Source organism: Tursiops truncatus, chromosome 5 (genome assembly GCF_011762595.2).
Source record: "Tursiops truncatus isolate mTurTru1 chromosome 5, mTurTru1.mat.Y, whole genome shotgun sequence".
Classification (NCBI taxonomy): domain Eukaryota; kingdom Metazoa; phylum Chordata; class Mammalia; order Artiodactyla; family Delphinidae; genus Tursiops; species Tursiops truncatus.
Genome location: NC_047038.1, coordinates 105,845,779 through 105,859,768, shown reverse-complemented (window position 1 = coordinate 105,859,768; position 13,990 = coordinate 105,845,779). Strand labels below are relative to the sequence as shown.

Genomic DNA, 13,990 nt, shown 5'->3' with positions numbered 1-13,990 from the left:
TCATTTCTATGCTAGTTCACATTCCAATGAATGTAATTTGTTTTCCAGATATTTTCCAATGATGGACAGTTCAAAAGTCGTTTTGGCATACGAGGACGCTCTCCCGGGCAGCTGCAGCGGCCCACAGGAGTAGCTGTGCATCCCAGTGGGGACATAATCATTGCAGATTATGATAATAAATGGGTTAGCATCTTCTCATCAGATGGGAAGTTTAAGGTAAGATTAACTACAACTGGCCAGTCGAGAGAAGGGACAGGAAATACAAGATGAAATTGTCTTTTTCTTTGGATCTAGATCCAATAAAATATTCAGTTTTTCATATGTAAAGACGTCTTGACTTCGTTACATCCAAGATTAATGAAGTGAGAGTCACAATGACATTGTCATAAATCTACTCATGTATAACCTAAATGTGGCTTCATTTTATAAAGCAATTAGTTTGCTCAGTTGCTTTCTTTTATACATTTTAAAAAATATTCTTTTCCATTATAGTTTATCCCAGGGGATTAGATATAGTTCCTTGTGCTATACAGTAAGACCTTGTTGTTTATCCATTCTAAATGTAATTGTTTGCATCTGCTAACTCCAAACTCCCAGTACATCCCTCTCCCTCCCCTGCTCCTTCTTGGCAACCGGAAGTCTATTCTCTATGTCTGTGAGTCTGTTTCTGTTTCATAGATAGGTTCATTTGTGCCATATTTCAGATTCCATATATAAGTGATATCATATGGTATTTGTCTTTCTCTTTCTGAATGACTTCACTTAGTATGATAATCTCTAGTTACATCCATGTTGCTGCAGATGGCATTATTTTGTTCTTTTTAATGGATGAGCAGTATTTTATTGTATACATGTACCACATCTTCTTTATCCATTCATCTGTCGATGGACATTTAGTTTGTTTCCATGTCTTGGCTATTGTGAGTAGTGCTGCTATGAACATAGGGGTGCATGTATCTTTTTGAATTATAGTTTTGTCCGGGTATATGCCCAGGAGTGGGATTGCAGGATCATATGGTAGTTCTATTTTTAGTTTTCTGAGGAACCTCCATACTGTTTTCCATAGTGGCTGCACCAATTTACATTCCCACCAACAGTGTAGGAGGGTTCCATTTTCTCCACACCCTCTCCAGCATTTGTTATTTGTAGACTTTTAAGTGATGGCCATTCTGACCAGTGTGAGGTGGTACCTCATTGCAGTTTTGATTTGCATTTCTCTAATGATTAGTGATGTTGAGCATCTTTTCATGTGCCTACTGGCCATGTGTATGTCTTCTTTGGAGAAATATCTATTAAGTTCTTCTGTTCATTTTCCAATTGGGTTGTTTGTTTTTTTGTTGTTGAGTTGTGTGAGTTGTTTGTATATTTTGGAGATTAAGCCCTTGTCAGTCACATCATTTGCAAATATTGATATTTTCTCCCATTCTGTAGGTTGTCTTTTTGGGTTTTTTTTTGTATTTTGTTTTGTTTTGTTTTTGTTTTTATAGTTTCCTTTGCTCTGCAAACAGCTTCTAAGTTTGATTAGGTCCCATTTGTTTATTTCTGTTTTTATTTCTATTGCCTTGGGAGACTGACCTAAGAAAACATTGGTACGATTTATGTCAGAGAATGTTTTGCCTGTGCTCTCTTCTAGGAGTTTTATGGTGTCATGTCTTACATTTAAGTCTTTAAGCCATTTTGAGTTTATTTTTGTGTATGGTGTGAGGGTGTGTTCTAACTTCATTGACTTACATGTGACTGTCCAACTTTCCCAGCACCACTTGCTGAAGAGACTTTTTCCCATTTTATACTCTTGCCTCCTTTGTTGAAGATTGATTGACTGTAGGTGTATGGGTTTATTTCTGGGCTCTCTATTCTGTTCCATTGATCCGTATGTCTGCTTTTGTACCAATACCACACTGTCTTGATTACTGTAGCTTTGTAGTATTGTCTGAAGTCTGGGAGAGTTATGCATCCTGCTTTGTTTTTTTCCTCAGGATTGCTTTGGCAATTCTGGGTCTTTTATGGTTCCATATAAAGTTTTGGATTATTTGTTTTAGTTCTGTGGTAAATGTCATGGATAATGCTTTTTTTTTTTTAATACTGTCAGGTTTACCTCAATTCAATGAAAAACAACAACCTTTAGAAAAGGTTATTAAGAGGCAATTTATATTTCCCAAGTTAGCCTACAAGTTGTCATTTATGAAGTTCCTTCTACTTTCTCAGTTCCTATCTATCAGTACTTTCTGTGATAGATGATATGGGAGAAACAGAATTAATAAGACATGGTCCCTACCTTTTAAAAATGTAGAAGCCTTTTGAGGAAAAAAGACAAATACACAAGAGATAACAGAAAACAATTCATGTCAGCCTTTAAGCAATCATAAATTGTTTGGTACAATCTAGAACCATAGTGTTATAGTATATGATACAGGAATTGGAGGGAAAAGAAAACCGGGGCCAGCTTCATGGAGAAAATGTGAGTGAGCTACACTTGGAGGGATCCCATCATTTGATGCACTTACTGTTACTCCCAGCATCATCCTCTGTTTCTTCATCCAGTCAATCACTGAAGAGTAGAGAGCCCTTTGATGACAACAGAAATCTCTCTTCTAAGGTGTCATCAAAGAATATTGTCATCCAGCCCATTTTCTACATTTGTTCACAAGAAGATTATGAAACTTTTTCACAGGTGTTTTGAAGGCCGTGTTCACTATGCCTTCCACATTCCCCCGTCCAGGCTTCTCTTTCTGTTGACAACATGAGCTTTAAGTCAGATCAAACCACTGGAATCCCAGCTCTACGGTTTATTAACTGTTTGGCCTTTGGCAAATTATATGACTTCCTTGAGCCTCAATAGCCTCATATTTCAAATCTGGATTTAAAAAATCTGTCTTACAAGATTTGGGCAAGGGTAACATGAGATTTTATTTCTGGATTGTATATGTGCCTTGTATGAAATAGGCATCGAAGAAGAGTTCTTTTCCAGTGCCTCTAATGACCCTGCCCAAAACATGACGTCTGTTTGATCAGCTGTGATTTTGGCTTCATGACCTCATACCACCTGCTGGTGGTCACTCCTTTGTCCAAACTTACAGAGATGATGCTCTTCATAATCGATTCTGGAATTCAGAAGATACACGAAGTTCACTCATTAGTCTCTTATTGGAGGAATTTATATTTTCCTTTTTAAAGTCATTGGATCACCACAGTCACCTCATCATTTTCATTAAAAGAAGTTACTTATGTAATTATTCACCCTCAAGTTGGAGCCTCTGTTTTGCATGGGGCAGCATGTTTTCAATCTAGGAGAATAAAAACTGTCATCTCTAATTCCACCGTATTGCACAAGAATCTTCAATTGTCATTGATTTGTTTTGTTCCACTAGAGATTTGATGACTCTGTATGATGGCCATATACACAGGAAGTTCTTTTGCCTTTCTGCATCTCTAACTTCCTCCCCTTCTTTTCTGTTTTCATAATTGTATTTGTGGTAAGACATACCCAAATATGACAGCTTTAACATCAATAGAATGAACACTGTTTAACGACCTCTTGAAAATACGCTTTTAGTTTGGAGACAACCCATTTGTTCTGGTTTCATATCTTAGCAAAACTATGACCTGTCTTTTCAAATTCAGACTAAATTTAACTAACTAAATTTAAACTAACACTAAAATAGTTATTGAAACAGTTTTATATCTACTTTATTGAAACACTTTATCTCTAATATATTAAATTGAAACAAAGGTTTTATATTTAAGAGAGAAGCGTTTCCTAAATTAAGTATTTTTCACTCAGTGATTCAGTGTTCTAAATGTAATAGCCTTTCTTCTTGGAAGAACTGGATTCTGATAGTTGGAATACTGTTGGTAACAATTGGAATAAACACGAAAGAACACTCATGCCCCCTAGAGGATTGGGAGAATGGATATGGTGTAGTTTCATCATATTCCCTTTTTTTAATAGATACTGATCAAAACCCAAAGGGTAAAAGGATAGCAAGTGAAAACACTTTTGTAGTTTAATGGGATTTCCTCCAAGTCTGATGGCCATGAGCATAAACAGAGAGAGACTTATTTTCTTCTTTGGTGGAATTCAGTAAAATTAAACAGGTGCTCAGAAAGACAAACTTTTAACACAAATGTGGATTCTCTATATTTATTCCTAGTAGTTCTGGGGATACAATTTCTTATCTCCTTTTCTTTCTTTTACTCACCAATTTCTTAGCCCTGATTTTCATTCCTCTCTGCCTCGAATTTTTTGCTTTCCATCTTCCCTCCATCTAGGAAACTTTTGTGACCCCAGAACAGATGCAGAGACCCCTGGCCACCACGTATTCTAAAATATCTCATCTCTTCCCTCTTCAATTTAAGGACCTATTTGTTGAGTTAAATACTTTCATTTAACTTTTACAAAGCCAGGGTCTAACATATCCTTGCTTATTGTTCTGTTTAAGATGGTAGACACATTGTCAGGACACATTGTCTTATTTCACTTGGTAGAATCTAGTGCAGCTAAACGGAGAGTGATGAAAGGAAATGGAAGGAAAAGAGGTTTTGGTTCAACATTTAAGTTTTTTCTTTTAGAAGTGCACTAGTTCTCATTATATAATAGAATGGCACTTGTCCCTTATTTTCTGTTTTTATGCTACATAGTTATCATCCACTTGGTATTATATGACTGAGTCATTCTAAGTAACAAACACTGTTCATAATATTAGGTAGTGATAATATTCTTGTTAATACTCAAGAGTTTCCTCTCTTCCTTTTGATCTCTACTGACATATCTTCCATTCTGACATGAAAGAAAGTATATAATTTTTTTTTTGCAAGCTATTATGTTATAGTCTCTGATCTTTGGGCTAGATTGCAAAATCAGAATTAAATTAACCAACAGATTCCCTTGCAAGAATGCCAGTGTTTCCTTCCTAAGTAAATGTACCTCTTTATTCTAAAGAGATCAAATCTGAATCTCAGTCATTTATAAACTTACAAGATCCTACAAAGTCTGAACCTCCACTGTGGAAAGGTCCCCATCCCTCTCTCCATACTCTCTCTGCACGTATCTTCATGTGTTTGGGGGAAAGAAGATAATCCTGCGAGTCAAGTATAATGTCAGCTGGATAGGGTGGGAGAGAAGGAGGTCGTGCTTGACAGTCTCCTTTATCCTTCAGAATCTGCACGACCCAGGAGGTAAATAACATAGCTGCCAGTTTATAGATGAGGAAACTGAGGTTCAAACTGGTGAAAGAAAGGATGAATTTTGCTTTGAAAGTTTGATCCTGGTCGACTGGACTAATTGTGGTGTCATAAAAATAATTAGGAAATCAGGAGGTGCTAGTTTGGGGTTTCTTTTTTATCTTTTTTTTGGTTTTTTGGTTTGTCATTGGTTGAGTTTGAGGTGATAACCTGTAAAATAGGCCATGACTAAAGATATGGATTTGAGAATCTTACACATGGAAGTGAAAGTTGATGCCATAGCATAAATGAGATTTTAGAAGTGTGTAGAGTTGTGCTGTCCAATATGGTAGCCACAAGCCACATGTGGATACTGAGTTCTTGAAAGGGGGCTGGTCTGAATTGAGATGTGCCGTGAGTGTAAAATACACACTGGATTTCAAAGACTTAGTCCCCTGAAAAGAATGTAAAATAGTACATTAATAATTTTTATATTGACTACATATTGAAATGGTACCTTTTTGTTATACTGGGTTAAATAAATACATAACTAAAATGAATTTTCCCTGTTTCTTCTTCTGTTTTTTGATGTGGCTACTAGCAAACTTTAAGTTACATATGTAGCTTACATTACATTCCTATCAGACAGCATTAACAGAGAGAGGGAAAGTAAGGGGACTAAAACAGAACCTTTGAGAAGGTAATTTTTTTTAAGTTTAAATTTTTAAGTTAAAAAGTAACACATGCAAATAGATTTTTCAAATAAGCCTACAGAGAAGTATAAAATAAGAGTTTTTCCTACCTTCACTAATATCACTTCGGAAGATATAAACACTATTTGGTTTCTTACCTTCTCTTCTAGGAACATGTATACATACAAGCACATATTTAATACAGATGGGCTCAGACCACTCACTGTTCTGTACCTTGCTTTGTTCAGTAATATATCTGAAGGTCCTTCATAACGACCTCCATAAAAGGACCTTCATAAAAAGGTCCTTCAAAAAAGAGGGTAGGCGCTGTGTCTAACTCATCTTTGTCTACCAGGTGCCATGTAGTGGGTGCTCTATCAGTGTTTGTAGAATTAGTGAACAAATGGGTGAATGAGTAAAGTACTACTTTATAAATACTCTAGAAGATGGAGGTAGAAAAGTAAAGGTATAAGACATGTATTTTGCAACAAACAGACATTTATATGCATACTATAGTCTATTCAGAAAAATGAGTAAGATTTTAAATGCATATTGTTTAATAGAAATCTAATGCTTTTTTGTCATTTTAAAATACTGTGAAAACTGGAACCAATCATCATTATTACCTGTAACAATGCTAGACTTTGGAAGTTAATATATTGAACAAATATTTGTTGAGTACCTGTTAGGCACCAAGAAGTGTGCTAGGCTCTGAGTACACAGTGCTGGATAAAACAGACATGATTCCCACCCATGTGGAACTTAATTGTAGTAAAGTTCAATGGCAGATGCCTCGGAATTTCGATATTAATTACGACATATAATGATGACAGTGACTGCTTCCCTTTAATGACTGCTTCCCTAACATGTGCTATGCTCTACACTAAACACTTTACCTACTTTATTTTACTTAATACATATTCCAGAAATATCAATGGAAGTGACTGATGTCATTTTTTGACGTTTTTAATATATAAGGAATCTGAATCTTAAGAAAATTAAATCCATTTGTGCTATATCAGGTGTGTCCGAAGCAAGTGACAGGTGTGGGACGGTCTTCCTACTCCTCACTCGGTGATCTCTTGCTATACCACACTGCCTCTTTACAAGGGAACTGTGGCCCTAGTTAAGGAGATTCTAGAACAATTTTGGTAGTGATTCCTTAAAAAAATGATTTCCTATAAATATCGGTAACGGATAATGGAGGTGACAAAGACAGTTTTCCAAGACAGACGCTCATTGTGGCCCTGTGCACCTCTGTTTGAACAGTCAAGTAAATGTTTGCTGACACCAGTGTCTGTCTTCATGTTCTGGAGTGCTTTCAACTTCATTTCTGCACTTGTTTCTAACAGACAAAAATCGGATCAGGAAAGCTGATGGGGCCCAAAGGAGTTTCTGTGGACCGCAATGGGCACATCATCGTGGTGGATAACAAGGCGTGCTGCGTATTTATCTTCCAGCCAAACGGGAAAATAGTCACCAGGTTTGGTAGCCGAGGAAATGGGGACAGGCAGTTTGCAGGTACACTCGATGGTAATATGTAAACCCCCTTTTTTATGCCTCTTCTGCTCACATTTGCATGATGTTGGAGCATGCTGAAGACGCCTCCTCCCCAGTGTTTTTGCTGGCTTTGGGAAAGATACTGGGGATGGAATCTAAGCGGAAGCATGGTTAGATGCTGCTCAATGACTCCGCCCACAGTAAGTTCAACTGCAGCCCGTGTGTGGCTTTTATTGGTGGCAGTTTACAACTCAGAAGTCTAACCTTCGAATATTAACATTAAATAAAATATAAGCTTTAAGGAAATGTTTTTTAAATAAAAATGTTTGACGAACCATGGAGAACCTCCTGGTTCCACCTGGCTGTAGCTTTATTTAAAGAGCTTCTGAATGAGAATACTTTTCACCTGTCTAGGTGATTATACGAGAGCAGGAGTTGAGAATATTTGCTAAGCACAGGAAGGGCGGTCTCTTTTCCTTCTTTTTCTGGTGTGCCACTTTGCAATCACTTCGTTTTTTACATCTGCAAGAAGAGGCTGAAAACAGTTGATTAATTTTCTTTTGGAAAGGATGCTTTTGGCAATTCGTGTTAATTTGCATAACCTTTCTTTATGCTTTGTCTCCAGTTCTGCCAGGTTCTGAATGTCACCCCAAATTACAAAGTGTGGGTTTCTGCTCTACTTGAAAAAAATGTTACATATTGGTGCTAAGAGTTACCATGTCTCTCCTCGGTGAGAGCTGAGGGTCCTATATGACTATCAGGGAAGCTGGCAGATGTGACTTTCAGATGGTGGTGCGGAGAATGATTCCTGATGCTTATTGCTCATTCCACTTCATGAGGGCTGCTGGAACTCTTAGCTTGATCTGGAAGAAGGCAGAGTAGACAGCCACAAGTGTAGAATGCTATCGAATTCATGTTATCTGGAGCCAGAGGTCAGGCTGAATGACCTTCAAGGACTGAGTTTACGATTCTTTGTTCTTTCTTAAATAACTAAGTTAATATATGAAGTTTCGTAACTACTGTGTTGTTGTAATCATTTTAGTTGTTATGGTCATCACATATTTTTTCCTATCTTTATTTCAGGTCCCCATTTCGCAGCTGTAAATAGCAATAATGAGATTATTGTTACAGATTTCCATAATCATTCTGTCAAGGTACCATAAACACATCGATTGTTGTTAACTTTTAACTGTTTTTATTGAGGACTCAGTCTGGGAGAAAACATAACACTCATATATACACACAGGACCTAGGGGAGGTAGCCGAAAAGAGAAGATTTTTGTTTCTCCTTAAAGATGCGGGTTTTAATTTGGACATACAGACTTTGGAGAGTCAGAAAAGTGAACAAAATATGGTGGCAATAAGTTTTTTAATTTGAAAGTGGTGTAAATGGAGATAACTTGAAAATGAAATTCAAAAAAGCAGTTGCTTGGGGGCTTCCCTGGTGGCGCAGTGGTTGAGAGTTCGCCTGCCGATGCAGGGGACACGTGTTCATGCCCCGGTCCGGGAAGATCCCACATGCCGCGGAGCAGCTAGGCCTGTGAGCCATGGCCGCTGAGCTTGTGCGTCCGGAGCTTGTGCTCCGCAATGGGAGAGGCCACAACAGTGAGAGGCCCGCTTACCACAAAAAAAAAAAAAAAAAAAAGCAATTGCTTGAACTTAGAGAGGCAGAACTTTCTGAAGCTTAACGTTTCGTGGCTATTCAGTAAATTAAAATGGATCACTTTCTTCAATTTTCTGCATTATAAGACCTTTCAAACAAAATTAGATATCAGGACTCTGCTACAGCAACAGATTTGGGGAGGGAAATAGCCCTGGCATGCATTCATGTAGTGTATTTCATACATCTTAGAATCCTTTCACACACTTGGTGTTCCTGAGAAAACAACGCCCACCCCCCTCTCCCAAATAGTGTAGTACATCTTTCTTACTAGGTAGAGGAGAGAAGAGAGATTTGACCTTTATTATGAGCAAACCAGGAAATACTAAAGTGATTGAAAACCAATGTCTCACTTACCGAAAAGAGAAAATGTTTAATGACATTCTAGACCAAGCTTCTCAAAGTGTGATGTGTGTTCCATTGAAGGGGAGGCCAGGTGGTCCTGGGCAGTGCACTGGCAGACATTTTTCTTTTAAGTGTTGTGTATATATTTTTAGAGTTACCTTCTGTTTACATCAAGTCATACTGGTTTGCACTTATAGAATGATATAAAGTTTTCCTTGTAAGGAAATTCATTTAAATTTTTTAAAGTGAGGCATTTCAAATGTGAAGGAGGATAAGAAAACAGCACAGGTGGTAGGCCAATGACTGAAGTTTGCACTTAGAGACAACCATTGAGCAACAAAACTTTAAAAACAATTTGCCATTGTTGACAGCTAGAATAGCTAGATGGGGATAGGATTTTAACACCCTAAGGTACTCTCTCTTCACTGCTTCATTTCCCCATCTCTTCCTGGAAGAAGGTACTTTTAACCTGAGTAAATGGGAAGGCCTTGAGCTTTTGAGATGGGTGTCAAGTCCCTGTGCAAAGAGGAGAGCACAGTGGGCCATGGTGACGGGGCAGGATGAGGGGAAATGGTGCCCGCTGCTGCTTACTTGTAAGGCTGCTTCCTGCCATGTAGTCTCTCCAGAGTTGCTACCATAGTGGTGGGGCTCCATTCTCATCTCCCCGCCTCTCTCAATGCCCAGCCTTGGTAAAAGGAAGAGGACAGTGGGAAAATGTTGGAGGAGGAGAGAAACAGAGAGCAAAGAGGCAGCAGGGCCTGTGCTTGTGACGGTCCTCCCAGGGGGCTGTAACAGTCCTGTGTGATGAACATAACTATAGAAGGATAACTTGGCTATTATTACGCTTCCTGCCCTTCACTCTCTTTATAGAGGAATCCTTCATTTAACTGTAGCGCATTCAATGAGAAGAAAATGCATATAGATCTTAACAGTGTCAAAGGCCAGCAAAGCCTGGCATAGGTGCTGCCTACCCCCACCAGAAGACAGTGATGTTAATCAGGTTGCTCTTTTCTACTAAGCACACCTGTGGGCTCAGAGCCTTCCCCGTCCCAGTGCCCCAGGCAGCTCTCTGAACCACCTAGTGTTGGTATGTGGGAGGGCTCCTGTTTACCAGCCCTGATGGGTGCTGGAGGAGGAAATAAAACATGTGAGTGACCAGAATGCAAGGCAGGAGCAATGAATGACTTTTAAAAAATAGGTACATATAAAGTTCTATAGGTATCCAGAAGAAAGTACATGTCCATTGCTAAGATCGTCAGGGAAGACTTCCAAGTGGAGGTGGTATTGAGGTGAGCAGAATTTTGAAATCAGAAAAGGATTATCGTCCAACTTATAAAAACTTGCTATAAAAATTTATCAAAAAGCAAAGCTATAAAAAAGATTTCATCTCATACTTCTGCCTCTTAATATGTTTTCATCTGAATAATTTATAAATAATGGAATGACATTTTTAGATGGGAAAAATAGAAAATATGTGACATCATGATTAAGATTATGAAAACACTTCAAGTTTTCAGTACTGTAGAGGCAGTTTAGTTATTTAAACTCAATTTTCCTCTTATTTAGAGGGAAAAAAACCCAGTCATTTTGTTTTTTCTCTTCTCTTTGACAGTTGTTGCCATATAGCTCTTATGGACTAGTTGGGCTTTTGTTTCCTATATAACACAGGGCAGTTAACAAGATTTCTAGTATTCAAGTTACTTCTATGTTGGTAAATGTAAAAACCAGACCTATAGGTCAGGGCTAAGGAGTGGGCTAGTTAGTTCTTCAGCTACCTTCACTTTATACCTTTTTCTCATTGCAAAACAGTTAAGACTAAATTTGGCTTTCTCCATTATTTCAAAATGGAGCAGAAGCACGTAAGCTGTTTGAATTATGCCAAGGAAAACATACTAACTCAGAAAGATAAACACAAACAAACAAAAAAATTATTTGTACAACTTCTTTTTTCATTTTTGTATTGGAGTACAGTTTGATTTACAACGTTGTGTTAGTTTTCAGGTATACAACAAACTGATTTTGTTATACATGTATGTATCTATATATCTATATATCTATATCTATTCTTTCTCAGATTCTTTTCCCACGTAGGTTATTACAGAATATTGAGTAGAGTTCCCTGTGCAATTGAGTAGGTCCTTGCCGATTGTCTATTTTATTTATAATAGTGTGTATATATTAATTCCAAACTCCTAATTTATCGCTCCCCTGTACAACTTAATAAGGGAAAGATCAGAGAATAATCAGTCGTGTCCTCGCCAGCATACAAACACTCCTTTTGGTCTTTAAAAGTAGAATGTTTATGTGAAGGAGATAAAAAGAGTCAGGAAAGATTTTAAATGATATTTTAGGAAAAGCTGGTTCCTATCTCTGTCCTTTCCAAAGAACCAAAGAGGTAGCTTACTTACTTGGCAAGTATGTAATTAATTCAGGAAGTGGTCATGACATTTTTTTACCTTAAAGAATGTTTAGGCTTTAGAGATGGAAATGTCTCACTTTCCCATCATAAGAAACTAAAAGAGGGACTTCCCTGGTGGTCCAGTGGTTAAGACTCCATGCTTCTGCTGCAGGGCATGTGGGTTCGATCCCTGGTCAGGGAACTAAGCTCCCGCGTGCTGTGTGGTGTGGCAGAAAAAAACCCAAAAACCAAAAACAAAAAGACAAAAAAAGAAACTAAAACAAATAGCATCATTTTAATCTTTTATAACCACAGAGATGGCAATAGGAGAATCTCTAAAAGGTCCTGAGATCATCTTCAGATTAGATCTGTGCTCAGACATAGAGACCTCTCTCAGGTCCATATTTTAGGAACCTTACCCTCATGGGTGCCTGGTGTGTAACACTTTCTGATTCGTTAATGAGTACTTCTACACGTGTTGCATGATAATGGAAGCTTAAAATAATTCCCGAAGACGTTTCAAAGTACCACCAGAATCATCAAGATAAAATCATGCTTACTATAGTGTTATCATTAAACACATATTAAAATTTTAATTCTCTCAAGATTAGTAATCTGAGTAATCTGCAGTTGATACATATACAGTAACACTCTATTAATAAGAATATTTAATTAAGCACAACAGCCCAGTGCTTGACCATATCAGATATTAGAGAATTTGAGAGTTCTTAAGAGTTCTGTTTAGCCCCGACTTCTGTCAGCCTCCCTCTCTCATGGGCTCTATTCATCAAAGCCTTAGGGTTGTGTAAACTCTCTATTCTAACTAAAATATATTCTGAGAAAATCTATTTTAAAAAATCCTTTTCTTATTCCTCACCTGCTGCCATCACACACACATACACGCACACACGCACTCACTCATTCGATGAATTTTCCTTATTATAAATGCGTGGTCCAGCCTACCACCCCTTCTTGTTATGTTGACTTAGTAAAATGGTAGTAAATTCTGAGTATCTGGCTTAACAAAAAGCTCTTACTTTCTGATTGAACTTTGAGAGATCATCCATCCTGTTAGAAATACAATGCCTGTTCTTGAAATTAGCTGTTTATTTAAATGCAGAAAGAATAATGTTGGAAATTACAGCTCTACTTACTCGTATTAGCTTATGTTTTTATATATTTTATAATTTATAACAAAAGTCTTTTCACATAGTAATATAACCAGATATAAGCTAGAAAAAGAAGTGATTAACAAATGCTAAATCAGATTTAGACAGTAAATTGGGGAACCACAAGTGAATGGAAGTCTAGCTTATAGGCTTCCCCCCTCTTTTTAAAGAATGTCTTAAATAACCTGCTCAGATATTTTTAAAAGCCATAATGTTTGCTTAACTATTTTAATTTAAAATAAAATAATCTTAAAATATTTCATACAGGTGTTTAATCAGGAAGGAGAATTCATGTTGAAGTTTGGCTCAAATGGAGAAGGAAATGGGCAGTTTAATGCTCCAACGGGTGTAGCAGTGGATTCAAATGGAAACATCATTGTAGCAGACTGGGGAAACAGCAGGATCCAGGTAGATTAAAATACGGATTTATTTGTTTAGAGTGATTGGTGTTTGTTGAAAGTGGAGAATCGTCTGTACCCCAGACTGGAATGTTTTCCATTTGTTCATTGATTAGGTAATTAGACTGTAAATAATCAAGGTAAAGAAGGTGGAGTAGAAAAAAGTCAACATATTACCAGAGTGAAACCCTCTAAATCAGGGATTCTTAGCGTGTATCCCACACACCCCAAAAGCATTTGTAGCTAGAATTTAAGAGATCCACTGAACAAAAATATTATATCATTATTTTGACTAACTTCTAACTGAAAATTATAATTTCCTTTAATTATGAATATAGGCAATAATCACAGTACTTATAGTGATACCTATAACTTTGTCACCAAGAGAAATTACAGAAATTTTCGTATTAACAGTTGTAGACGTCTCGAATTATCATTTATACTGATCACTACTTAAAAATTACAGTCATCATTACACCTATTGTTGTTCCTTGTTATTTAATGTGTTAATTTAAAAAGCACCCATATTACTATATCACAGTTCTGTAGCACTTTGATGACTCTATTTTAATATAATTGTTTTCCTTTATAATCCCATGTATTTTGTCCTATGCATTTAAAAACATTATTTTGCTAAATAACTCATGAGTCAAAGAGGACGTCTCAAG

The 13,990-nt window shown here is 37.1% G+C and overlaps 1 protein-coding gene across 6 annotated transcripts in view; it reads left to right on the top strand.

Annotated features, from left to right (window-relative positions):
- The window catches only part of TRIM2 (tripartite motif containing 2), a 119,986-nt gene that overhangs the window by 96,515 nt on the left and 9,481 nt on the right, over positions 1–13,990 (top strand). For 5 of the 6 annotated variants that reach the window (XM_073805485.1, XM_033857260.2, XM_004312110.4 and 2 more), the window contains 4 exons: positions 49–216; positions 7,205–7,373; positions 8,436–8,506; positions 13,192–13,332. In XM_073805485.1, the coding sequence (XP_073661586.1) occupies positions 49–216; positions 7,205–7,373; positions 8,436–8,506; positions 13,192–13,332 (549 nt within the window). Of the gene's footprint in view, positions 1–48; positions 217–7,204; positions 7,374–8,435; positions 8,507–13,191; positions 13,333–13,990 lie in introns of those variants that run through there. The other variant, XM_073805486.1, reaches the window with a different exon arrangement.